A 24,844-nucleotide genomic window follows, 5' to 3' on the forward strand; every position below is an offset into this window, starting at 1 on the left:
AATACATTACCCCCAATACCATGTGCCTTAATTTTGCACACTAATCTCTTGTGTGGGACCCTGTCAAAAGCCTTTTGAAAGTCCAAATACACCACATCCACTGGTTCTCCCTTGTCCACTCTGCTGGTTACATCCTCAAAAAATTCTAGAAGATTTGTCAAGCATGATTTCTCTTTCATAAATCCATGCTGACTTGGACCGATCCTGTCACTGCTTTCCAAATGCGCTGCTATTATATCTTTAATAATTGATTCCAGCATTTTCCCCACCACCGATGTCAGTAAAACTTACCAGTTGTTTGAAAAACAAAGACTTTAAAAAAAAAACTTCTAACAGGAAAACTATAACCAATTATTTCAGTATCTTGATACTTCCACACGCTGAACTCAGGAGGTTAAGTGTACAAAAAGACAGCGAAAGGGTGATATTCACTAATCCGTCACAAGCCACCACTTAGAACTAGAATTTAATAACTTGAAGGTGAGAATCTAAAATTGTAAAAATTGGCAGAGAGGATGAGAGGAGTCGCTGATGTAAGTGGTGAGTGACTGGACAAGGGGAAAGAAGAGTATGAAGACAAGAGGGAATTAGTTCATTGGGACAGGAAAAAAACAAAACAAATCAAGTCCACCAGAACAGTCCTAACCTGTGTATCTTGGGAAGTAGAAATGAGCTGTATGGCAGTTTAAGGAAATAGGGGGAAATCGCAGAGATCAGTCACAGTCTGGGAATTAATGGCTTGGTGTTTGGTAGTAGGGTCATAATTCAGAGGGAGGTTCGGAGTGGTCAGAAAATAGGCAACGGCCTCAGGAAGATTCAGGTCCATCCGCCGTACCATAGCAGCACCTACTAGGTCAGTGGCTTGACCACAATGTCCTGTTCAGAACGGAGAGAACAGATGTTGCAGGTTTAGAGAGAGACAGGTGTGGAGAAAATGAGAGGGTCGATATCACAGCGGCAATTCCCGACAAAAAGATCAAGAGAATGCAATAGGCCAGAGGCTGGGGTCTGGAAGGGTGGCGAAGGCTGGAGACAGGATGCACAAGGAGGGCCAATACATAATGTAGGGAGGGGAAGGCAGCGAAAGAGCTCAGCATCATACGCCTGCAATCATGTCCTGGACACTGCTTGTCTCCGTGAGAGATCAATTCCAATCAGCCACAATTTCCCCACCATGTACTGGCCACTCTCACCTGGCAGTGTAACCACACAGTCTGTGTCTGTGAAAGCTGCATCAACCGCGTCAACTTTCAGGCTCCCCTCTCCTGGCTTCAGCTTCACTATAATCTCATCTGCATTCTGCTTCCAGTCCACAAACAGTTCTGCAGGAAGAAGCACAGTTAGAGTTAAAATGGTACATACCAAAACAGCCAGAGCCTGCAGACTCAGGGGCTAGGTTCCAATCACAATTCACTGTCCATTACTCTGAAGTGGTCACTTAAAAATGGACAGGTTAACCAATACATTAAATAGTAGGCCGTGGTAGGTCATCTCAACATGTTTAAGCACGAACACTCACCAATAATTACTGTGCTTACTCTTGCATTTTATGTCAATCTAATGGTAAGGAAGTTGGTGAGCTGGTTCAAGGAAAGGCTAAGCCACCGGATTGGTATTATTCTGAACTGGAAATTTGTAGACAAAATCTGAATCAGTCCCAACTAATATTACCAAGAGGATATACTTCCAGTTAATTCATATTGCATCGCAAAATGGGCAATCTGCAGCAAATCATACAAAGGGAGTCAGAAGAAATAAGTGATAAATTAATGGAGTAAGGGAGGGAAATAGGTTGGGCACGAGCCAAAAGCAGAGTATGGGTCTTCTACAAATAGGAAAACATTTCTAAACTTTACGGTTCCACAAGTTTGTAACAACTGAAACAGAAATTGTAAATTTGCGGTTTGTTGGCAAACTCCAGATCGGTAATAGGAGGCCACCTATCTGCAAACACAGGCTGGGTCTTTGATCTGGATGAAGGAGCTTGTTGCTAGGTGTGAATTAAATTGATCGTACTCCGAAGGAAAAACAGTATTTGATACATAAACTGCAGCTCCAGGCTTGTTTGAACTGCTAGCAAGAGTTGTTGTATCTGCACTCTCTTCCCCTTGGAGGACAATGTGAAGTAGTGGAAGGATTTGCAGGCTGATTAACAGTTTGGCATTGTGGCTGGTTGCATATCTTCGTGCTCTTCCCCTGTAGAATACTGCGATGTAGTGGAACGCAAGTATCCCACATTCAACGTCAACCTGGAATTCCAAGCTGGAGCTCCAGTCTCCCCTCGCTGGGACTGTCTGGAGCGGGCTTCAAACCCAGGACCTTCTGACTCCGAGGCTGGAACCATACCAGTGCGACAAAGACTGGCTTTGCTATCAAGAGTTAGATGTATGCAGGTTTATAGATGAGTTCACTACATCTTAAATAGCTACGCCATCAAGGAGGCTTTTTCTAAAATTAATATAGCCACGTGGTTTAAAAGCATTAAAAAGTGGACATGATGTGGTTTTCAGTGGTCAGCAGGTGTCACAGCAAACACGGAATGGACCAGAAAGATCACCCAATGCCCCTCCGGTCTTTTTTAGTTCTGTGCTTAGCACTGCCTATACCACGTGAGGCTAAGAGGCCTCCCTATGCATCATCTCGTGTGAAAATTCTTCAAAGGCCAAGTCAAAGACTAGTATAAAGCACTACAATGATGTTGAATGGTCTCATTATGGATTTTGTAAGGCAAGTATTGTGCTACTAGTTTGCGGCTGCAGTGTTGAAGGAAGGTCATTGGCCTGAAACGTGAACTCTGTTTTTTTTCTCTGTTAGCTGCGGCTCAGTGGGCAGCACTCTCACCTCTGAGTCAGAAGGTTGTGGGTTCAAGTCCCACTCCAGGAACTTGTGGCACAAAAAATCTAAGCTGGCACTGCAATGCTGAGGGAGCGCTGCAATGTTTGAGGTGCCATCTTTCGGATGTGACTTTAAACTGAGGTGAATGTAAAAGATCCCGTGGCAGTATTTTGAAGCGCAGGGGAGTTATCTCCGGTGTCCAGGGGCTAATATTTATCCCTCAATCAACATAACAAAAAAAACTGATTATCTGGTCATTAACACAATGTTGTTTGTGGGAGCTTGCTGTGCACAAATTGGCTACTGTGTTTCCTACATTACAACAGTGACTACACTTCAAAAGTACTTCATTAGCTGCAAAGCGCTTTGAGACGTCCGGTGGTTGTGAAAGGCACTATATAAATCAAAGTCTTTATCTCGCTCCACAGATGCCATCTGACCTTTTGGATATTTCCAGCATTTTCTGTTTTTGTATTAGCAATGCCGTTTCTTTCTACTTTTGTGTAACGTCTTGCCTATAAATAAATTAGGCCATTACTTTTAGCATCAGCATTTCGGCCTAACAATGAGTCATTTCCTGCCTTTCAGAGTAGAAAGCAGAAGATAGTAGGCGACCCAAGTTGTAGTTAACGGTTAACTGTTCGTGTCATGACACACTATCCTATCCCGGCACACACAAGGACGTAGGTTTCAGTTCATCGGATACTTGTTCTGCTGAGAAAGACTGCCGCACTAGTAAAAATGATGAACAAAGTCTGATCCTTAGCCAGAAGTTGAGAGCAAGTTTGTCACTCAAAGGGAACAGAGATCTGAAAATGACAGAATGGGGAGGATAAATGCATTCATGCAGCAATTGGATAAGTTTTCAAAGAGAGAAGGGGCAGGGTTGATCTATTAGTAAAGGGACAGGCTTGTTTCGGCCCAAGAACATTTTACTGGGCTCCGATCTAAAAAAAAGGGTTTGCAAAAGAATTCAGTAAATGGCTGACCTCCAGAAAATGTATGCGTCTATTTGTACTGCTAAAAAATGGCCACCTTGTCTGTGATTGGTCTCCCCTTGGAAGGTAAGCCACACACTGAAGTTTGCAATTGGAACCACTCAGCCCAAGTTCTGACTAACTTTGATCATTTGAACTCAATCCATTTTGATTTCAGAAGCGACAGAGGATAGATCTCCCCGAAAGTCACCAAGTTCTAACCAAAGTCCCTTACTCAAGCGCTAGTGGTGACCCCCCCCAACACAGCCGAAGTCCCTGACACCAGGGCAAGTGCATGACCTTACCCCCCCATAGATGTACGGATTGTTAACAGGTTTAATGGGCATGAAGTGACTAGTGAGTGTCGTGACTTCTGGATTTCATCCACTCCAACGATGTCCCTTGTAACACATGCACCGAGCTTTCCGTGAAATCAGGTGTGGGTGTAAAGGGGGTTGAAAGAGCCTCTCTCCCCTCAGATCTTCCACCCCCCCCCCCCCCCACTCCCCAACCCCGGCTCGCTCGCTCTCTCTTTTTCCTCCCACCCCCTGCACCAGCACATGCGCGCTCTCTCTCTCTTTTTCTTCACCCCCTGCCCCCAGCGCACAAGCTCTCATCCCCCTCCAAGCTCTCATCCCCCTCCCTACCCCATACTCGCTCTCTCCCCTCCCCCACCCCAAGCTCTCTCTTTCTCCCATCCCTCACGCGCTCGCTCTCTCTCTGCCCCCACCCACGTGCGCTCTCTCTGCCCCCCCCAAGCATGCTCTCTCTCTGCGCCCCCCCCCATTTGTGCACGCTCTCTCTCTCTCTGCCCCCCCCAAACCAGTCTCTCTCTCTCTGCCCTCTCCCACCAGTCTCTCTCTCTCTGCCCTCTCCCACCAGTCTCTCTCTCTCTGCCCTCTCTCACCAGTCTCTCTCTCTCTCTGCCCTCTCCCACCAGTCTCTCTCTCTCTGCCCTCTCCCACCAGTCTCTCTCTCTCTGCCCTCTCCCACCAGTCTCTCTCTCTCTGCCCTCTCCCACCAGTCTCTCTCTCTCTGCCCTCTCCCACCAGTCTCTCTCTCTCTGCCCTCTCCCACCAGTCTCTCTCTCTCTGCCCTCTCCCACCAGTCTCTCTCTCTCTGCCCTCTCCCACCAGTCTCTCTCTCTCTGCCCTCTCCCACCAGTCTCTCTCTCTCTGCCCTCTCCCACCAGTCTCTCTCTCTCTGCCCTCTCCCACCAGTCTCTCTCTCTCTGCCCTCTCCCACCAGTCTCTCTCTCTGCCCTCTCCCACCAGTCTCTCTCTCTCTGCCCTCTCCCACCAGTCTCTCTCTCTCTGCCCTCTCCCACCAGTCTCTCTCTCTCTGCCCTCTCCCACCAGTCTCTCTCTCTCTGCCCTCTCCCACCAGTCTCTCTCTCTCTGCCCTCTCCCACCAGTCTCTCTCTCTCTGCCCTCTCCCACCAGTCTCTCTCTCTCTGCCCTCTCCCACCAGTCTCTCTCTCTCTGCCCTCTCCCACCAGTCTCTCTCTCTCTTCCCCCACCCTCCCCCCAGCTCTCTCCCCCCCAGGATCTCACTTTCTCTCGTCCCCAAGGCGCTCTCTCTTTCTCTTCCTTCTCTCTCCTCTCCTCTCCTACACCCCCGCCCACAGGCCTCTCCCCCAGGCGCTCTCTCCCTCTTCCCGCGCCCCCCCAGGCTCCCTCTTCCCCCCCCCCCCCACTGCTCCCCACCCCCCCAGGCTCCCCCCACCCCCCACCACCGCACTCCCCCCCCCCCCCGCCCACTCCCTCTCCTCTCCACCCCACACTCCCCCCCCCCCCCCCCCCAGCTCCCTCTCCTCCCCGCCCCCTCCCAGCTCCGTCTCCTCTCCTCTCCTACCCGCCCCCCCCCCACCCCCCAAGTCTCCCTCACCCCATGCCCAGCTCCCTCTTCTCCCTCCCCCCCACCCCCAGCTCCCTCTTCTCCCCCCCCCCCCCAACCCCCAGCTCCCTCTTCTTCCCGCTCTCCCCCCACCCCCAGCTCCCTCTTCTCCCCCCCCTACCCCCAGCTTCCTCTTCTCCCCCCCCACCCCCAGCTCCCTTTTCTCCCCCCCCCACCCCCAGCTCCCTCTTCTCCCCCCCCCACCCCCAACTCTCTCTTCTTCCAACCCCAGCTCCCTCTTCTCCCACCCGCCACCCCCAACTCCCTCTTCTCCCACCCCCAGCTCCCTCTTCTCCCACCCCCAGCTCCCTCTTCTCCACCCCCCCCAACCCCAGCTCCCTCTTCTCCCACCCCCAGCTCCCTCTTCTCCCACCCCCAGCTCCCTCTTCTCCCACCCCAGCTCCCTCCCCTCTCCCCCCACCCCTCCCCTCTCCCCCGCTTCTCTCCCCACACCCCTCCCCTCTCCCCCCTCTTCTCTCCCCCCACCCCTCCCCTCTCCCCCCTCTTCTCTCCCCACACCCCTCCCCTCCCCCCCCCTCTTCTCTCCCCCCACCCCTCACCTCTCCCCCCTCTTCTCTCCCCCCACCCCTCCCTCTCCCCCCACCCCCTCTTCTCTCCCCCCACCCCTCCCCCCCTCTTCTCTCCCCCCTCTTCTCTCCCCCCACCCCTCCCCTCTCCCCCCACCCCCTCTTCTCTCCCCCCACCCCTCCCCCCCTCTTCTCTCCCCCCTCTTCTCTCCCCCCTCTTCTCTCCCCCCACCCCTCCCCTCTCCCCCCTCTTCTCTCCCCCCACCCCTCCCCTCTCCCCCCTCTTCTCTCCCCCCACCCCTCCCCTCTCCCCCCTCTTCTCTCCCCCCACCCCTCCCCTCTCCCCCCTCTTCTCTCCCCCCACCCCTCCCCCTCTCCCCCCACCCCCTCTTCTCTCCCCCCACCCCTCCCCTCTCCCCCCACCCCCTCTTCTCTCCCCCCACCCCTCTTCTCTCCCCCCACCCCTCCCCTCTCCCCCCTCTTCTCTCCCCCCACCCCTCCCCTCTCCCCCCTCTTCTCTCCCCCCACCCCTCCCCTCTCCCCCCTCTTCTCTCCCCCCACCCCTCCCCTCTCCCCCCTCTTCTCTCCCCACACCCCTCCCCTCTCCCCCTCTTCTCTCCCCCCACCCCTCCCCCCCCTCTTCTCTCCCCCCACCCCTCCCCCCCCTCTTCTCTCCCCCCACCCCTCCCCCCCTCTTCTCTCCCCCCACCCCTCACCTCTCCCCCCTCTTCTCTCCCCCCACCCCTCCCCTCTCCCCCCACCCCCTCTCCCCCCACCCCCTCTTCTCTCCCCCCTCTTCTCTCCCCCCTCTTCTCTCCCCTCTCCCCCCACCCCCTCTTCTCTCCCCCCACCCCTCCCCCCCTCTTCTCTCCCCCCTCTTCTCTCCCCCCACCCTCCCCTCTCCCCCCACCCCTCCCCCCACCCCTCCCCTCTCCCCCCACCCCTCCCCCCCTCTTCTCTCCCCCCTCTTCTCTCCCCCCACCCCTCCCCTCTCCCCCTCTTCTCTCCCCCCACCCCTCCCCTCTCCCCCCTCTTCTCTCCCCCCACCCCTCCCCTCTCCCCCCTCTTCTCTCCCCCCACCCCTCCCCTCTACCCCCTCTTCTCTCCCCCCACCCCTCCCCTCTACCCCCTCTTCTCTCCCCCCACCCCTCCCCTCTACCCCCTCTTCTCTCCCCCCACCACTCCCCTCTACCCCCTCTTCTCTCCCCACACCCCTCCCCTCTCCCCCCTCTTCTCTCCCCCCACCCCTCCCCTCTCCCCCCTCTTCTCTCCCCCCACCCCTCCCCCCTCTTCTCTCCCCCCACCCCTCCCCTCTCCCCTCTCCCCCCACCCCCTCTTCTCTCCCCCCACCCCCTCTTCTCTCCCCCCACCCCTCCCCCCTCTTCTCTCCCCCCACCCCTCCCCTCTCCCCCCACCCCTCCCCTCTCCCCCCTCTTCTCTCCCCCCACCCCTCCCCTCTACCCCCTCTTCTCTCCCCCCACCCCTCCCCTCTACCCCTCTTCTCTCCCCCCACCCCTCCCCTCTCCCCCCTCTTCTCTCCCCCCACCCCTCCCCTCTCCCCCCTCTTCTCTCCCCCCACCCCTCCCCTCTCCCCCCTCTTCTCTCCCCCCCACCCCTCCCCTCTCCCCCCTCTTCTCTCCCCCCACCCCTCCCCTCTCCCCCCTCTTCTCTCCCCCCACCCCTCCCCTCTCCCCCCTCTTCTCTCCCCCCACCCCTCCCCTCTCCCCCCTCTTCTCTCCCCCCACCCCTCCCCTCTCCCCCCTCTTCTCTCCCCCCACCCCTCCCCTCTCCCCCCTCTTCTCTCCCCCCACCCCTCCCCTCTCCCCCCTCTTCTCTCCCCCCACCCCTCCCCTCTCCCCCCTCTTCTCTCCCCCCACCCCTCCCCTCTCCCCCCTCTTCTCTCCCCCCACCCCTCCCCTCTCCCCCCTCTTCTCTCCCCCCACCCCTCCCCTCTCCCCCCTCTTCTCTCCCCCCACCCCTCCCCTCTCCCCTTCTTCTCTCCCCCCAACCCTCCCCTCTCTCCCATCTTCTCTCCCCCCTCTTCTCTCCCCCCACCCCTCCCCTCTTCTCTCCCCCCACCCCTCCCCTCTTCTCTCCCCCCTCCCCTCTCCCCCCACCCCTCCCCTCTCCCCCCTCTTCTCCTCCCCTCTCCCCCCTCTTCTCTCCCCCCACCCCTCCCCTCTCCCCCCACCCCTCCCCTCTCCCCCCTCTTCTCTCCCCCCACCCCTCCCCTCTCCTCTCCCCCCACCCCTCTTCTCTCCCCCCACCCCTCCCCCCACCCCTCCCCTCTTCTCTCCCCCCACCCCTCCCCTCTCCCCCCACCCCTCCCCTCACCCCTCCCCTCTCCCCTCCCTTCTCTCCCCCCACCCCTCCCCTCTCCCCCCACCCCTCCCCTCTTCCCCCACCCCTCCCCTCTTCTCTCCCCCCACCCCTCCCCTCTCCCCCCCTCTTCTCTCCCCCCACCCCTCCGCCCCCTCTTCTCTCCCCCCACCCCTCCCCTCTGCCCCCTCTTCTCTCCCCCCCACCCCTCCCTCTGCCCCCTCTTCTCTCCCCCCACCCCTCCCCTCTGCCCCCTCTTCTCTCCCCCCTCCCCTCTCTTCTCTCCCCCCACCCCTCCCCTTCTCTCCCCCCACCCCTCCCCTCTGCCCCCTCTTCTCTCCCCCCCACCCCTCCCCTCTCCCCCTCTTCTCTCCCCCCATTCCTCCCCCCTTCTCTTCCCCCCACCCCTCCCCTCCCCCCCTCTTCTCTCCCCCCACCCCTCCCCTCCCCCCCTCCCCTCTCCCCCCACCCCTCCCCTCACCCCCCTCTTCTCTCCCCCCACTCCTCCCCCCTTCTCTCCCCCCACCCCTCCCCTCCCCCCTCCCTCCCCCCCCTCCCCTTCCCTCTCCCCCCTCTTCTCTCCCCCCACCCCTTCCCCCTCCCCCCACCCCTCTCCTCTCCCCTCCCCCCTCTTCTCTCCCCCCACCCCTCTCCCCCCACCCCTCTCCCCCCACCCCTCTCCCCCTCCCCTCCCCCCCCACCCCTCCCCTCTCCCCCCTCTCCCCTCTTCTCTCCCCCCACCCCTCCCCTCTCCCCCCTCTTCTCTCCCCCCACCCCTCCCCTCTCCCCCCTCTTCTCCCCCCACCCCTCCCCTCCCCCCTCCCCCCACCCCTCCCCTCTCCCCCTCCCCTCCCCCCTCTTCCCCCACCCCTCCCCTCCCCCCCACCCCTCCCCTCTCCCCCCACCCCTCCCCCACCCCTCCCCTCTCCCCACCTCTCCCCCCTCTTCCCTCCCCCCTCTTCCCTCCCCTCTCCCCCCACCCCTCCCCTCTCCCCCCTCTTCTCTCCCCCCTCCCCCCACCCCTCCCTCCCCTCTCCCCCCTCTTCTCTCCCCCCACCCCCTCCCCTCTCCCCCTCTTCTCTCCCCCCACCCCTCCCCTCTCCCCCCTCCCCTCTCCCCCCACCCCTCCCCCACCCCTCCCCTCTCCCCACCTCTCCCCCCTCCCCCCCCCCCCTCCCCCTCTTCCCTCCCCCCACTACCCACTTCCCTCCCCTCTCCCCCCACCCCTCCCCTCTCCCCCCTCTTCTCTCCCTCCCCCCACCCCTCCCCCCCTCCCTCTCCCCCCTCCCCCCACCCCTCCCCTCTCCCCCCTCCCCCCACCCCTCCCCTCTCCCCCTCCCCCCACCCCTCCCCTCTCCCCCCTCTTCTCTCCCCCCTCTTCTCTCCCCCCACCCTCCCCTCTCCCCCCTCTTCTCTCCCCCCACCCCTCCCCTCTCCCCCCTCTTCTCTCCCCCCACCCCTCCCCTCTCCCCCCTCTTCTCTCCCCCCACCCCTCCCCTCTCCCCCCTCTTCTCTCCCCACCTCTCTCCCCCCACCCCTCCCCTCTCCCCCCTCTTCTCTCCCCCCACCCCTCCCCTCTCCCCCTCTTCTCTCCCCCCACCCCTCCCCTCTCCCCCCTCTTCTCTCCCCCCACCCCTCCCCTCTCCCCCCTCTTCTCTCCCCCCACCCCTCCCCTCTCCCCCCTCTTCTCTCCCCCCACCCCTCCCCTCTCCCCCCTCTTCTCTCCCCCCACCCCTCCCCTCTCCCCCCTCTTCTCTCCCCCCCACCCCTCCCCTCTCCCTTCTTCCCCCCCCCCCCCCCCCCCCCCCCCTCTCCCCCCTCCTTCTCTCCACCCCTCCCCTCTCCCCCCTCTTCTCTCCCCCCACCCCTCCCCTCTCCCCCCTCTTCTCTCCCCCCACCCCTCCCCTCTCCCCCCTCTTCTCTCCCCCCACCCCTCCCCTCTCCCCCCTCTTTTCTCCCCCCACCCCTCCCCTCTCCCCCCTCTTCTCTCCCCCCACCCCTCCCCTCTCCCCCCTCTTCTCTCCCCCCACCCCTCCCCCTCCCCCCCTCTTCTCTCCCCCCACCCCTCCTCTTCTCCCCCCCCCCACCCCTCCTCTTCTCCACCCCCCACCCCTCCCCCCCTCTTCTCTGCCCCCCACCATCCCACCCCCAGGCGCTCTTCTTCTCCTCCTTCTTCTTCTTCGTCTTCTTTTCCCGTCTCCCCCCCTCCCTCAGACTCTCTCCCCCCACCGCGCTCCCCCAACAGGAGGCTCGGGGCCTGATCGGAGGTTCGGCAGCTTGCCGGAGGCCCAGTTGGTGGTCAGTCAGAGGAGCAGACCCGCCCAGGAGCAGCAGGCCTGGGCGAACAACCCGTGGAGCAATGCGGTCGGACTGATTGCAGGGCCCCACTTGCGGTTCCGGGCGGGAGACATCGGGGGCAGAGTCTCGAGAGGACACATGCGCAGAAGGACAGAAAAAGTGCATTACAAATAGTCAGTCCCCCAGAAAATAGCAACAAGGCCAATACTAGTTAGTTTCAGGAGTTAGGTATTTTTAAATGTTTTGTTAAAGAGGAGGTGCGCAGTTAAATAATTCAGCTCAGTGAGTTCCATAAAGATCAGGATAAGAAGATAAGGGAGGACAATGTGAAATCAACTCGGCACCATTTGACTGTTAAAGTTCATCAGGCCACAGCTCTATCTGTGAAACAAACAAAGTAGCAATTTCCCTGGATCCAAGTCAAATGTTTTCGCAAATCCAAATTTAGATAAGAAATTCTCAAGAACTGGCTCCATTACAGAATTGGGCAAGTTTGCTGCCAGCACCAACACAGCGCTCACGGAATATAAAAGCAATCCTTGCTTTAAACAGCACGAAATATGCACACAGTTTTAGAAAAAGACTTGCATTTATAGAGGGCCTTTCGTGACCTCAAGATGACCAAAAGCGTTTTTACAGCCAATGAAGTACTGTTGGAGTGTGGTCACTGTTGTAAAATAGGAAACGAAGCAGTCAATTTGTACACAGCAAGCTCCCACAAACAGCAATGTGATAATGACCAGATCATCTGTTTTTAGTGATGTTGGATGAGGCATAAATATTAGCCCAAGACACTTGGGAGAAGTCCCCTGCTCTTCTTCAAAATAGTGGCCGAGAGATCTTTTACAGCCATCTGAGGGCAGTCGGGGCCTCAGTTTAATGTTTCATCCGAAAGACGACACCTCAGACAGTGCAGCACTCCCCCAGTAACGCACTGGAGTATCAGCCTAGATTTTGCGCTCAAGTCTCTGGATTTCTTCTAATTCGGAGACAAGAGTGCGACCAAATGAGCCACAGCTGACACACATTAATAACAGCTCGGTGAAGAAAGCAGAATCAATCTCCAGTTCCTTTGTGAAGAGAAGTGTGTTTCCTTTTTTTAAAAAAACAACTGCAGGCCAACATTGCCCCACCCAGACAGAAGCACACCGTCTACAATGAAGCACTGAATCTCTTGGGCCTGTAATCGTGCAGACTCACTGCGACGCTAACTGTGCTGGAGGCATTGGGAGGAACCAAGAACAAAGTAGCATTTAAATAAATACAACTGGAGCACTGCATGCAGTTCTGGGCACCACACTTTAGAAAGGAGAAACTGGCCCTGGAAGGAGTGCAACGCAGATTCTCCAGAATGTTGCCAAGGCTCCAAGGGTTAGATTATGAGGAGAGTTTACATAAACACGGCATGTATTCACTAGACTATAGAATACTTACATTTATATAACCCCTTTTACAACCTCAGGGCATCCAAAAGCACTTTACAGACAATGAAGCACTTTTGAAGTGTACTCACTATTGTAATGGCAATTTGCGCACAGCAAGCTCCCACAAACAGCAATGTGATAATGATTTTGATGTTAATTTGAGGGATATATATTGGCCAGGACACCAAGGATAACTCCGCTAATCATAGAATGGTTGCAGCACAATTGGAGGCCATTCGGCCTGTCGAACCCGTGCCGAATCTCTGCAAGAGCACTTCAGCTAGTCTCGCTAGGGTTCAGGTGAGCGGAAATTTAAAAAGTCAAAGAATAAGGAGAAGACAATAGAGCAGGGTAGTACTGGGGAAATGAAAACCATAGTGTGACAGGAAGGGACAGAATGTATAAACATAAAAATGTATCAGAAAGTGGGGTCAAAGCAGAAAAAAATGGTAAAAAAAACGAATTTAAAAGCTCTTTATCTGAATGCACGCAGCATTCGTAACAAAATAGATGAGTTGATGGCACAAATGGATATGATCTGATAGCCATTACAGAGACGTGGTTGCAAGGTGACCAAGGCTGGGAAGTAAATATTCAGGGGTATTTGACAATTCGGACAGACAGAAATGAAAAGGAGGTGGGGTAGCTCTGTTAATAAAGGATGAGATCAGTGCGTTATTGAGAAACGATATTGGCTCAGAAGATCAAGATGTTGAATCAGTTTGGGTGGAGACAAGGAATAATAAGGGGGAAAAGTCACTGGTGGGCGTAGTCTATAGGCCCCCAACAGTAACTACACTATTGGACGGAGTATAATCAAGAAATAATGGAGGCTTATAAAAAAGAAACGGCAATCACCTTAGGCGATTTTAACCTTCATATTGATTGGACAAAGCAAATTGGCCAGGGGAGCCTCGAGGAAGAGTTCATAGAGTGTATCGGGTTAGTTTCCTTGAACAGTACGTGCAGAACCAATCAGGGAGCAGGCTATCTTAGATAAACGATACTGTGTAATGAGACAAGATTAATAAACGATCTCCTAGTAAAGGATCCTCTTGGAATGAGTGACCATAACATGGTTGAATTTCAAATTCAGTTGGAGGATGAGAAAGTTGGATCTCAAATCATCATCATAGTCAGTCCCTCGGAAACAAGGAAGACTTGCTTCCACTCCTGAAGTGAGTTCTTTGATGGCTGAACAGCCACAGACACTGTCACAGGTGGGACAGACATTCGTCGAGGGAAGGGGTGTATGGGACTGGTTTATCGCAGGCTCCTTCCGCTGCCTGTGCTTGACCTCTTCACGCTCTCAGCATTGATATTCGAAGAGCTTAACGCCCTCCCGGATGCACTTTCTCCACCTAGAACGGTCTTCGGCCAGGGATTCCCAGGTGTCAGTGGTGATGTCGCACTTTACCAGGGAGGCTTCCAATGCCCACCTTTGGCTCATTTGCCGTGAAGGAGCTCCGCATAAAGCATTTGTTTAGGGAGTCTCATGTCTGGCATGTGAACTATGTGGCCTGCCAGCGATGCTGATCGAGTGTGGTCAGTGCTTCAATGCTTAAACCGAGACTACAAAGGTATGAAGGCAGAGTTGGCTCAAGTGGACTAGGAAAATAGATTAAAGTGTGGGACTGTTGATGAGGAGTGGCAGACATTTAAGGAGATATTTCATAACTCTCAACAAAAATATATTCCAATGAGAAGGAAAGACTGTAAGAGAAGGGATAACCATCCGTGGCTAACTAAGGAAATAAGGGATGGTATCAAATTGAAAACAAGGGCATACTGAGTGGCCAAGACTAGTGGGAGCCCAGAGAATTGGGAAACTTTTAAAAGCCAGCAAAGAACGACTAAACAAATAATAAAGAGAGGGAAGATAGATTATGAAAGCAAACTAGCATGAAAAGCAGATAGTAAGGGTTTCTACATTACCTGTAGTGGCTAAAGAGTGGTTAGAGGATGAGACTGGGGAATTAATAATGGGGAACAGGGAAATGGCAGAGACTCTGAACAAATATTTTGTATCAGTCTTCAAGGTAGAAGACTTGAAAAATATCCCAATGGTGGATAATCAAGGGGCTATAGGGAGAGAGGAACTTAATACAATCACTAAAGTCATAATACTCGGTAAAATAATGGGACTAAAGGCAGACAAGTCCACTGGACCTGATGGCTTACATCCTAGGGTCATAAAAGAAGTGGCTGCAGAGAAAGTGGATGCAGTGATTGTAATCTACCAAAGTTCCCTGGATTCTGGGGAAGTCCCAGCGGATTGGAAAACCGCAAATGTAATGCCCCTATTTAAAAAGGAGGCAGACAGAAAGCAAGAAACTACAGACCAGTTAGCCTAACATGCATCATTGAGAAAATGCTGGAGTCCATTATTAAGGAAGCAGTAGCAGGACATTTGGAAAAGCATGATTCAATCAAGAAGAGTCAGCATGGTTTTATGAAAGGGAAATCATGTTTGACAAATTTGCTAGAGTTCTTTGAGGATGTAACGAGCAGGATGGATAAGGGTGAACCAGTGGATTTCCAGAAGGCAATCGATAAGGTGCCACATAAAAGGTTACTGCACAAGATAAGAGCTCACGGGGTTGGAGGTAATATATTAGCATGGATAGAGGATTGGCTAACGAAAACAGAAAACAGTGAGTCAAAATAAATGGGTCATTTTCCAGTTGGCAAACAGTAACTAGTGGGGTGCCGCAGGGATCAGTGCTGGGACCCCACTATTTACAATCTATATTAATGACTAGGATGAAGGGACCGAGTGTAATGTAGCCAAGTTTGCTGATGATACAAAGATGGGTAGGAAAACAAATTGTGAGGAGGACACAAAATCTTCAAAGGGATAGAGTGAGTGTACAAAAATTTGGCAGATGAGTATAATGTGGGAAAATGGGAGGTTATCCACTTTGGCAGAAAAAATAAAAAAGCAAGTTATAATTTAAATGGACAAAAATTGCCAAGTGCAGAGACCTGGGGGTCCTTGAGCATGAAACACAAAAAGTTAGTATGCAGGTACAGCAAGCAATCAGGACAGCAAATGGGATGTTGGCCTTTATTGCAAGGGGGATAGAGTATAAAAGCAGAGAAGTCCTGCTGCAACTGTACAGGGTATTGGTGAGGCCACATCTGGAGTACTGCATACAGTTTTGGTCTCCGTATTTAAAGATATGCTTGCATTGGAGGCTGTTGAGAGGTTCACTAGGTTGATTCCGGAGATGAAGGAGTTGACTTATGAAGCTAGGTTGAGTAGGTTGGACCTATACTCATTGGAGTTCAGCAGATTGAGAGGTGATCTTATCGAAACATATAAGATAATGCGGGGGCTCGACAAGGTGGATTCAATGAGGATATTTCCACTCATAGGGAAACTAAAATTAGGAGGCATAGTCTCAGAATAAGGGGTCGTCCATTTAAAACTGAGATGAGGAGTAATTTCTTCTTAGAGGGTTGTAAATCTGTTGAATTCTCTGCCCCAGAGAGCTGTGGGGTCATTGAATATATTTAAGGCGGAGGTAGACAGATTTATGAGCGATAAGGGAATAAAGGGTTATGGCGAGCGGGCAGATAAGTGGAGCTGAATCCATGATCAGATCAACCATGATCTTATTAAATAACAAACAGGCTCGAGGGGCCAAATGCCCTACTCCTGCCCCTATTTCTTATGTTCACTCCTTGTTCAAAACAGTGCCACCCGAGAGCGCAGACGGGGCCTCGGTTTAACATCTCATCTGATGGCACCTCCGACAGCACTCCCTCAGTACTGCCCCTCCGACAGTGCAGCGCTCCCTCAGCACCGCCCCTCCGACAGTGCGCCCCTCCGACAGTGCGCCGCTCCCTCAGCACTGCCCCTCCGACAGTGCGCCGCTCCCTCAGCACTGCCCCTCCGACAGTGCGCCGCTCCCTCAGCACTGCCCCTCCGACAGTGCGCCGCTCCCTCAGCACTGCCCCTCCGACAGTGCGGCACTCCCTCAGCACTGCCCCTCCGACAATGCGGCGCTCCCTCAGCACTGCCCCTCCGACAGTGCGGCGCTCCCTCAGCACTGCCCCCTCCGACAGTGCGGCGCTCCATCAGCACTGCCCCTCCGACAGTGCGGCGCTCCATCAGCACTGCACTGGAACGTTAGTCTAGATTTTTGTGCTCCATTCTCTGGAGTGGGACTTGAACCCATAACCTTCTGACTCAGAGGATGAGAGTGCACTACCCACTGAGCCTCGGTTGACACGCTTATGGGATGATTTGATTAAGGTTAAGATTTTGAAATGAATTGATACGGTAGACAGAGAAACTTTTTCCTCTGCTGGGAGAAGTCTAGGACAAGGGGACATAACCTTAAAATCAGAGCCAGGCCAGGAAAGGTTAAGAAACACTTCTTCATAAAAAGGATGGTATAAATGTTGAAATCTCTCCAACAAAAAGCAGTGGATGCTAGCTCAATTAATAATTTTAAATCTGAGATCGAAAGATTTATGCTGGCTAAGGGTATGCTAAGGGACAAGGAGGGTGGGATGGAGTTAAGATGCAGATCAGCCATAATCTCATGAAATGGCGGAACAGGCTCAAGAGATTGAACGGCCTCCTCCTATCCTATTTTGCTTTCATGATCTCAGGATGTCCCAGAGCACTTTATAGCCAATTAAGTGCTTTTGAAGAGTAGTCTGTAATGTAGGAAACACGGCATCCAATTTGTGCAGAGCAAAATCCCAATTAGCCCATTACACGAGTGTGATGGACATTTAGATACTGCTGCTCAAAATCAAATTATTAATTGGCAGATAATTGGAGTTAGCGTGATATTGGGGTAAATTATAACAATTAGCCTTTTCAGCCAAACGATTCACAACACACGGGCACGTTGTCAGAAATTCGGGGCGAAAGGCTCTGCTTAATTTCCTCCAAGCTGGGGGTTTTCAGATTGCGATTACTTACAAGAAAGATTTCTCTGAAAGCTGGCAAACTAATAATTAAAAGCACCGTGCTCCAGTTACTATTTAAAAGCTGACCTTCCCTCCATCGTGAGGTCAGAAGTGGGGATGTTTCGCTGTTGATTGCAGTGTTCAGTTCCACTCGCAACTCCTCAGATAATGGAGCAGTCCATGCCCGCATGCAGCAAAACCTGAACGACATCCAGGCTTGGGCTGATAAGTGGCAAGTAACATTCGCGCCACACAAGTGCCAGGCAATGACTGTCTCCAACAAGGGAAAGTCTAGCCACCTCCAATTGGCATTCAACGACATTACCACTGCTGAACCCCCCACCAACACCATAGGGCTCAACATTGACCAGAAACTTAACTGGACCAGCCTCATAAAAACTGTGGCTAAAAGAGCAGGTCTGAGGCTGGGTATTCTGCAGTGAGTGACTCACCTCCTGACTCCCCAAAGCCTTTCCACCATCGACAAGGCACAAGTCTGGAGTGTGATGGAATACTCTCCACATGCCTGGATGAGTGCAGCTCCAACAACACTCGACATCGTCCAGGACAAAGCAGCCCGCTTGATTGGCACCCCATCCACCACACATATCCACTCCCTCCACCATCGGTGCACCATGGCTTGCAGTGTGTACCATTTACAAGATATGCTGCAGCAACTCGCCAAGGCTTTTTCGACAGCACCTCCCAAACCCGCGACCTCAATTATTTAGATGGACGAGGGCAGCAGGTGCATGGGAACACCATCACCTTCAAGTTCCGCTCCAATTCTCTCACATCATTCTGATTTTGAAATGCATTGGCCATTTCTTCATCGCCACTGGGTCAAAATTCTGGAACTCCCTCCCTAACAGCACTGTGTGAGTACCTTCACCACACAGACTGCAACGGTTCAAGGTGGCGGCTCACCACCACCTTCAAGGGGCAACTAGGATGGGCAATAAATGCTGGCCTTACCAGCGACGCCCACACCCTGAGAATGAATAAAGAAACCATGACAAGAGTAGCAACCGGTTAAGAATCTTCAGCCTGTAATCACCATGTAACCAGAGACTGTCACACAATAGAAGTTTTTTTAATTATATAAAGTCTACACAGTAAACCCAACCCTTTCTCACTCATCAACTCAAAGCTGCATTATATTGGGCTTAAGTATTTTAAATTTTTACCATCTTACTAATCAATCCTCACCATTTTAGCCTCAGACTATTTAAGAGCATAAGAATTAGGAGCAAGAGTAGGTCATGTGGCCCCTCAAGCCTGCTCCACCATTCCAAGATCATGGCTGATCGACCTCAACTCCACTTTCCTGCCCGATCCCCATAGCCCTCGATGTACCTAGAGTCCAAAAATCTATCGATCTCAGCCTTGAATAAACTCAGTGGCTAGATTTTCCAGTCCTTTGCACTCCGGGTTTCGCCCTGGAGTGGTGTGAAAGGCGCCGTTCAGATCTTCTGCGCCCCGTTGCAATCCTCCTGTCTCGTTTTGCGGCTGCGCCGACCAGCACCGGCAGGAAGAGCTGTGCCGGGTGTGCAATGCATCGGTGAGGAACGTAGAGTACTCCAAAGGTAAGTGCGAGTGTTTGTTCTTTTAATTTTTTTAGCGGTTTGTGTTGTGGTGATGTGGGCAATGTTTTGGGAATGTTTGTGTTTTTTTTAAATAAAGGGTTTCCCCCCCCCCCCCCCCCCCCAGGTGTCTGAGTGCTCACAGCTCGGCACTTTAGATTGCGAGTTTGCCATACTTGCTCCAGGAAAAGTGTAAGACGCCTCCCTTCACACTGCGCCCCGACACAGGGCCCAGGTGCTGAAACTTCCTTACCAAAGCGCAAACTATTCCCGGCCGGTAACTTCCCATCCCACCTTAGTTTTCGCCCCGAAAACAGAAAAGCCTAAAATCCAGCCCAATGTCTCAGCTTCCACAGCTCTCTGGGGCAGAGAATTCCAAACGTTCACAACCCTCCCAGTGAAAATATTCCTCATCTCAGACTTAAAAGGTCGACCCCTTATCCTGAGACTGTGCTCCCTAGTTCTAGGCTCTCCAGCCAGGGGGGAAAACATCCTCTCAGCATCTACCATCAATACCCCTCAGAATCTTGTATGTTTCAATTCATTTGACCCTATCCTTTTATTCCTTTCTCCCTCGTGTGTTTATCCAGCTTCCCCTTAAATGCATCTCTGCCATTCACCTCAACCACTCCCTGTGGTAGCGAGTTCCACATTCTCACCACTCTCTGGGTAAAGAATTTTCTCCTGAATTCCCTGTTGGATTTATTAGTGACTCATATTTATGACCCCTAGTTTTGGACTCCCCCACAAGTGGGAATCTTTTTTTTGCGTCTATCCTATCCTGTTTGTTCTAATGCGATATCTTAGCAACCTGCAATGTTTCTGTATCGTACTTGGAAACCAGAAGTCAACATGGACTGGTATTACTAGTTTCTGGTTTCAGGTGTGGAACAGACGGCAACACCGATAGGAATCTCTACCAGCAGCAGGACTGGTACAACATTAAACATCAACAAGTTAATTATAACAACCTATTCACATCAATACTTACAAGCAATCCGAAAAAGCTGCAGATACTTGAAATCATAAAAGATCAGAAAAAGCTGCAAATTAGCAGGAGAGTCAGTGACTGTGTAAAGAGACGAGTTAAAATGTACAGCTTAGAAACAGGCCATTAGGCCCAAATTTTTTTTTAAAAACTCGTTCCTGGGATGTGGGCGTCGCTGGCAAGACCGGCATTTATTGCCCATCCCTAATTGCCCTCAAGAAGGTGGTGAGCCACATTCTCGAACCGCTGCAGTCCGTGTGGTGAAGGTGCTCCCACAGTGCTGTTAGCAACGATGAAGGAACGGCGATATATTTCCAAGTCAGGATGGTGTGTGACTTGGAGGGGAACGTGGAGGTATTGGTGTTCCCATGCGCTTGCTGCCCATGCCCTTCTCGGTGATAGAGGTCGCGGGTTTGGGAGATGCCTTGGCGAGTTGCTGCAGTGCATCTTGTAGATGGTACATACTGCAGCCACGGTGTGCCGGTAGTAGAGGGAGTGAATGTTGAAGGTGGTGGATGTGCCGATCAAGCGGGCTGCTTTGTCCTGGATGGTGTCAAGCTTCAAGTGTTATTGGAGCGGCACTCATCCAGGCAAGTGGAGAGTATTTCATCACACTCCTGACTTGTGCATTGTAGATGATGGAAAGGCTCTGGGGAGTCAGGAAGTGAGACACTCGCTGCAGAATACCCAGCCTTTGACCTGCTCTTGTAGCCACGGAATTTGTGTGGCTGGTCCAGTTAAGTTTCTGGTCAGTGGCGACCCCCAGGATGGTGATGGTGGAGGATTCGGCGATGGTAACGCTGTTGAATGTCAAGGGGTGGTGGTTAGACTCTCGCTTGTTGGAGATGGTCATTGCCTGGCACCTGTGGCGTGAATGTTACTTGCCACTTATCAGCCCAAGCCTGAATGTCATCCAGGACTTGCTGCATTCGGGCATGGACTGCTTATTATCTAAGGAATTGCGAATGGAACTGAACATCAGCGAACATCCCCACTTCTGATCTTCGGATGGAGGGAAGGTCATTGATGAAGCAGCTGCCCTGAGGAACTCCTGCAGTAATGACCCTGGGCTGAGATGATTGACCTCCAACAACTACAACCACCTTCCTTTGTGCTAGGTATGACTCCAGCCAGTGGAGAGTTTTCCCCCCTGATTCCCATGGACATAAATTTTACTACGGCTCCTTTACGGTAGAGGACACTCAATATTCCGACAGTGGATAGTCAAGGGGCTATAGCAGGGGGAGGAACTTAACACAATCACAATCGCTAAGGAGGTGGTACCCAGTAAGATAATGGGACTAAAGGCAGATAAATCCCCTGGACCTGATGGCTTGCAAAGTAACGGCAGGGATTGTGGAAGCATTGGTTGTAATTTACCAAAATTCCCTGGATTCTGGGGAGGTCCCAGCAGATTGGAAAATTGCAAATATAACGCCCCTATTTAAAAAAGGAGGCAGACAAAAAGCAGGAAACTATAGACCAGTTAGCCTAACATCTGTGGTTGGGAAAATGTTGGGAGTCCATTATTAAAGAAGCAGTAGCAGGACATTTGGAAAAGCAAAATTCGGTCAGGCAGAGTCAGCATGGATTTATGAAGGGGAAGTCATGTTTGACAAATTTGCTGGAGTTCTTTGAGGATGTAACAAACAGGGTGGATAAAGGGGAACCAGTAGTTGTGGTGTATTTGGACTTCCAGAAGGCATTTGATAAGATGCCACATAAAAGTTTACTGCACAAGATAAAAGTTCACGGGGTTGGGGGTAATATATTAGCATGGATAGAGGATTGGCTAACGAACAGAAAACAGAGTAGGGATAAATGGTTCATTCTCTGGTTGGCAACCAGTAACTAGTGGGGTGCCACAGGGATCAGTGCTGGGACCCCAACTATTTACAATCTATATTAACGACTTGGAAGAAGGGACTGAGTGTAACGTAGCCAAGTTTGCTGACGATACAAAGATGGGAGGAAAAGCAATGTGTGAGGAGGACACAAAAAATCTGCAAAAGGACATAGGCTAAGTGAGTGGAGAAAAATTTGGCAGATGGAGTATAATGTTGGAAAGTGTGAGGTCATGCACTTTGGCAGTAAAAAAAATCAAAGAGCAAGTTATTATTTAAATGGAGAAAGATTGCAAAGTGCCGCAGTACAGCGGGACCTGGTGGTACTTCTGCATGAAACACTTAAAAAGATAGTATGCAGGTACAGCAAGTGATCAGGAAGGCCAATGATATTTTGGCCTTTATTGCAAAGGCGATAGAGTATAAAAGCAGAGAAGTCTTACTACAGCTATATAAGGTATTGGTGAGGCCACACCTGGAATACTGTGTGCAGTTTTGGTTTCCATATTTACGCAAGGATATACTTGCTTTAGAGGCAGTTCAGAGAAGGTGCACTAGGTTGATTCCGGGGATGAGGGGGTTGACTTATAAGGAAAGGTTGAGTAGGTTGGGCCTCTACTCATTGGAATTCAGAAGAATGAGAGGTGATCTTGTTGAAATGAATAAGATTATGAGGGGGCTTGACAAGGTGGATGCAGAGAGGATGTTTTGCTGATGGAGGAGACTAGAACTAGAGGCCTAATCTTAGAATAAGAGCTGCCCATTTAAAACAGAGATGAGGAGAAATTTCCTCTGAGGGTTGTAAATCCGTGGAATTTGCTGCCTCAGAGAGCTGTGGAAGCTGGGACATTGAATAAATTTGACAGAAATAGACAGTCTCTTAAACGATAAGGGGATAAGGGGATAAGGGGTTATGGGGAGCAGGCGGGGAAGTGGAGCTAAGTCCATGATCAGATCAGCCATGATCTTATTGAATGGCGGAGCAGGCTCGAGGGGCCGTATGGCCTACTTCTTACGTTCTTATTGATGCCACACTCGGTCAAATGCTACCTTGATGTCAAGGGCAGTCACTCTCACCTCACCTCTGGAATTCAGCTCTTTTGTCCATGTTTGGACCAAGGCTGTAATGAGGTCTGGATCCGAGTGGTCCTGGCGGAACCCAAACTGAGCATCAGTGAGCAGGTTAATGGTGAGCAAGTGCCACTTGATTGTGATGTTGACGACACCTTCCATCACTTTGCTGATGATTGTGAGTAGACTGATGGGGCGGTAATTGGCCGGATTGGCTTTGTCCTGTTTTTTGTGGCCAGGACAAACCTGGGCAATTTTCCACATTGTCGGATAGATGCCATTGCTGTAGCTGTACTGGAACAGCTTGGGTAGAGGCGCAGCTAGTTCTGGAGCCCAAGTCACAAGCACGACAGCCGGGATGTTGTCGGGACCCATAGCCTTTGTTGTATCCAGTGCGCTCAGCCATTTCTTGATATCACGTGAAATGAATCGAATTGGCTGAAAACTGATGGTGATGGTGGGGACCTCAGGAGGAGGTCCATGTTGGAGATTATGCTCCACACGAACCTCCTCCCACCTGTACTTCATCTCACCCGATACTCATAACCTTCTCGTCCTTTCTCCCTCATGTCCTTATCTAGATTCCTTTTAAATGCATCTAAATGATTTCCCTGAATCCCTATTGGATTTATTCGTCACTAACTTATATTTATGGCCAATGTTCCCATTCATTATTTTGGGCTGCGTGGCCTCTTTAAGGGCTGCACGGCCCATTCAAAATACCGCGCAGACATGGTTTTTAACCATTGAACAGCCGACTGCGCAGGAGGGCCAGAGCGCTGCACGGCTGCGCAGCTTAAAGAGAACACAGTTTATTGCCCTTAGTCTCCCCCACAAGTAGAAACATCTTCTCTACATCTACCCTATCAAATCCTTTCATAATCTATCAGGTCACCCCTCAGCCTTCTGTTTTTTTGTTGAGAAAAGAGCCTCAGCCTGTTCAGTCTTTCCTGATTCTTTTATCCTCTCAGTTCTGGTATCATCCTTGTAAATCATTTTTGTACTCTCTCAAGTTCTTCATTCTTTTTGTAATATGGAGACCAGAAATGTTCACAGAGCTCCGTGTGGTCTAACCAAGGTTCTAGATAATGGTTAACGTCTTTGTTTTTGAATTTTATTCTAGTCTCTCCTCGTCTCATTTATACCATGTATCTACCCACTTAATCTACACAAGCGTATCCCTGAATAGCACCACAATCTGTCATGGTATCCATCTCATCTCTTCAGATGCTGACAGAGATGCTGAGTATTTCTAACATTTACTGCTTTCATTTCCCAGTCAACGCTAGTTCTCTGTTTAAAAACTCAAGCCAAACACATGAAGTGCTCAGAGATGCCGGTGTATGAAATGAGTTGTCATAAAAATACAAATGGTTTTATTTGCTAAATTCTGTTGTTCTCAAAGTACTGCAAACCAAGAAACCTCTCGGCCACTGCTACAGAAATACATTTGTCAAATCCAGAGGGTAGTGGGGGTCTGGAACTAACTGCCTGAAAGGGTGGTAGAGGCAGAAAACCTCACCACATTTAAAAAATACTTGGATGTGCACTTAAATTGCCGTAACCTACAGGGCTATGGACCAAGAGCAGGAAAGTGGGATTAGGCTGAATAGCTCTTGGTCGGCCGGCGCAGACACGATGGGCTGAAATGGCTTCCTTCCGTGCTGTAACTTTGTATGATCCTGTGAAATCACTGCCCTGTGAGCCATCAAATCTGGTCAACAACCATCCCCCCCCTCCACAGACTTCTATAAAGGGACTTGTATAAACCGGTGCCTGAGTCCCACATTCATGCTCTTCACTCAGATCACCCAACATGCTGAAGAAAAATAAGCACGAGCTTCCTAACATTAGGTGCAGTAAAAAGCAACTGAAAGATCGGTTTGGGCACAGCATTGTGTTTGTTTTCTGGAACAGCACATTCCAAAATAGAGGACACACAAAGGGACAATGTCTCCAAAATATTTTGACATTTATACCACGTCACCACCTCACTCCCACATGGTGTAAAGGGCTCACAGAGAGAGAGAATGAGAGAGAATGAGAGAGACAGAGAGAGAGAGAGAGAGAGAGAGAGAGAGAGAGTTGCATTTATATAGCATCTTTCATGACTTCAGAATGTTCCAATGCGCTTTACAGCCAACTTTTTGGAG

General features: G+C 52.0%; 1 protein-coding gene across 6 annotated transcripts in view; it reads right to left on the reverse strand.

Annotated features, from left to right (window-relative positions):
- usp19 (ubiquitin specific peptidase 19) overlaps positions 1 to 24,844 on the reverse strand; it is a 202,142-nt gene that overhangs the window by 145,558 nt on the left and 31,740 nt on the right. For all 6 annotated transcript variants that reach the window (XM_070895624.1, XM_070895620.1, XM_070895619.1 and 3 more), the window contains one exon: positions 1,194 to 1,322. In XM_070895624.1, the coding sequence (XP_070751725.1) occupies positions 1,194 to 1,322 (129 nt within the window). The remainder of the gene's footprint in view (positions 1 to 1,193; positions 1,323 to 24,844) is intronic.

Source organism: Pristiophorus japonicus, chromosome 12 (assembly GCF_044704955.1).
Source record: "Pristiophorus japonicus isolate sPriJap1 chromosome 12, sPriJap1.hap1, whole genome shotgun sequence".
Classification (NCBI taxonomy): domain Eukaryota; kingdom Metazoa; phylum Chordata; class Chondrichthyes; family Pristiophoridae; genus Pristiophorus; species Pristiophorus japonicus.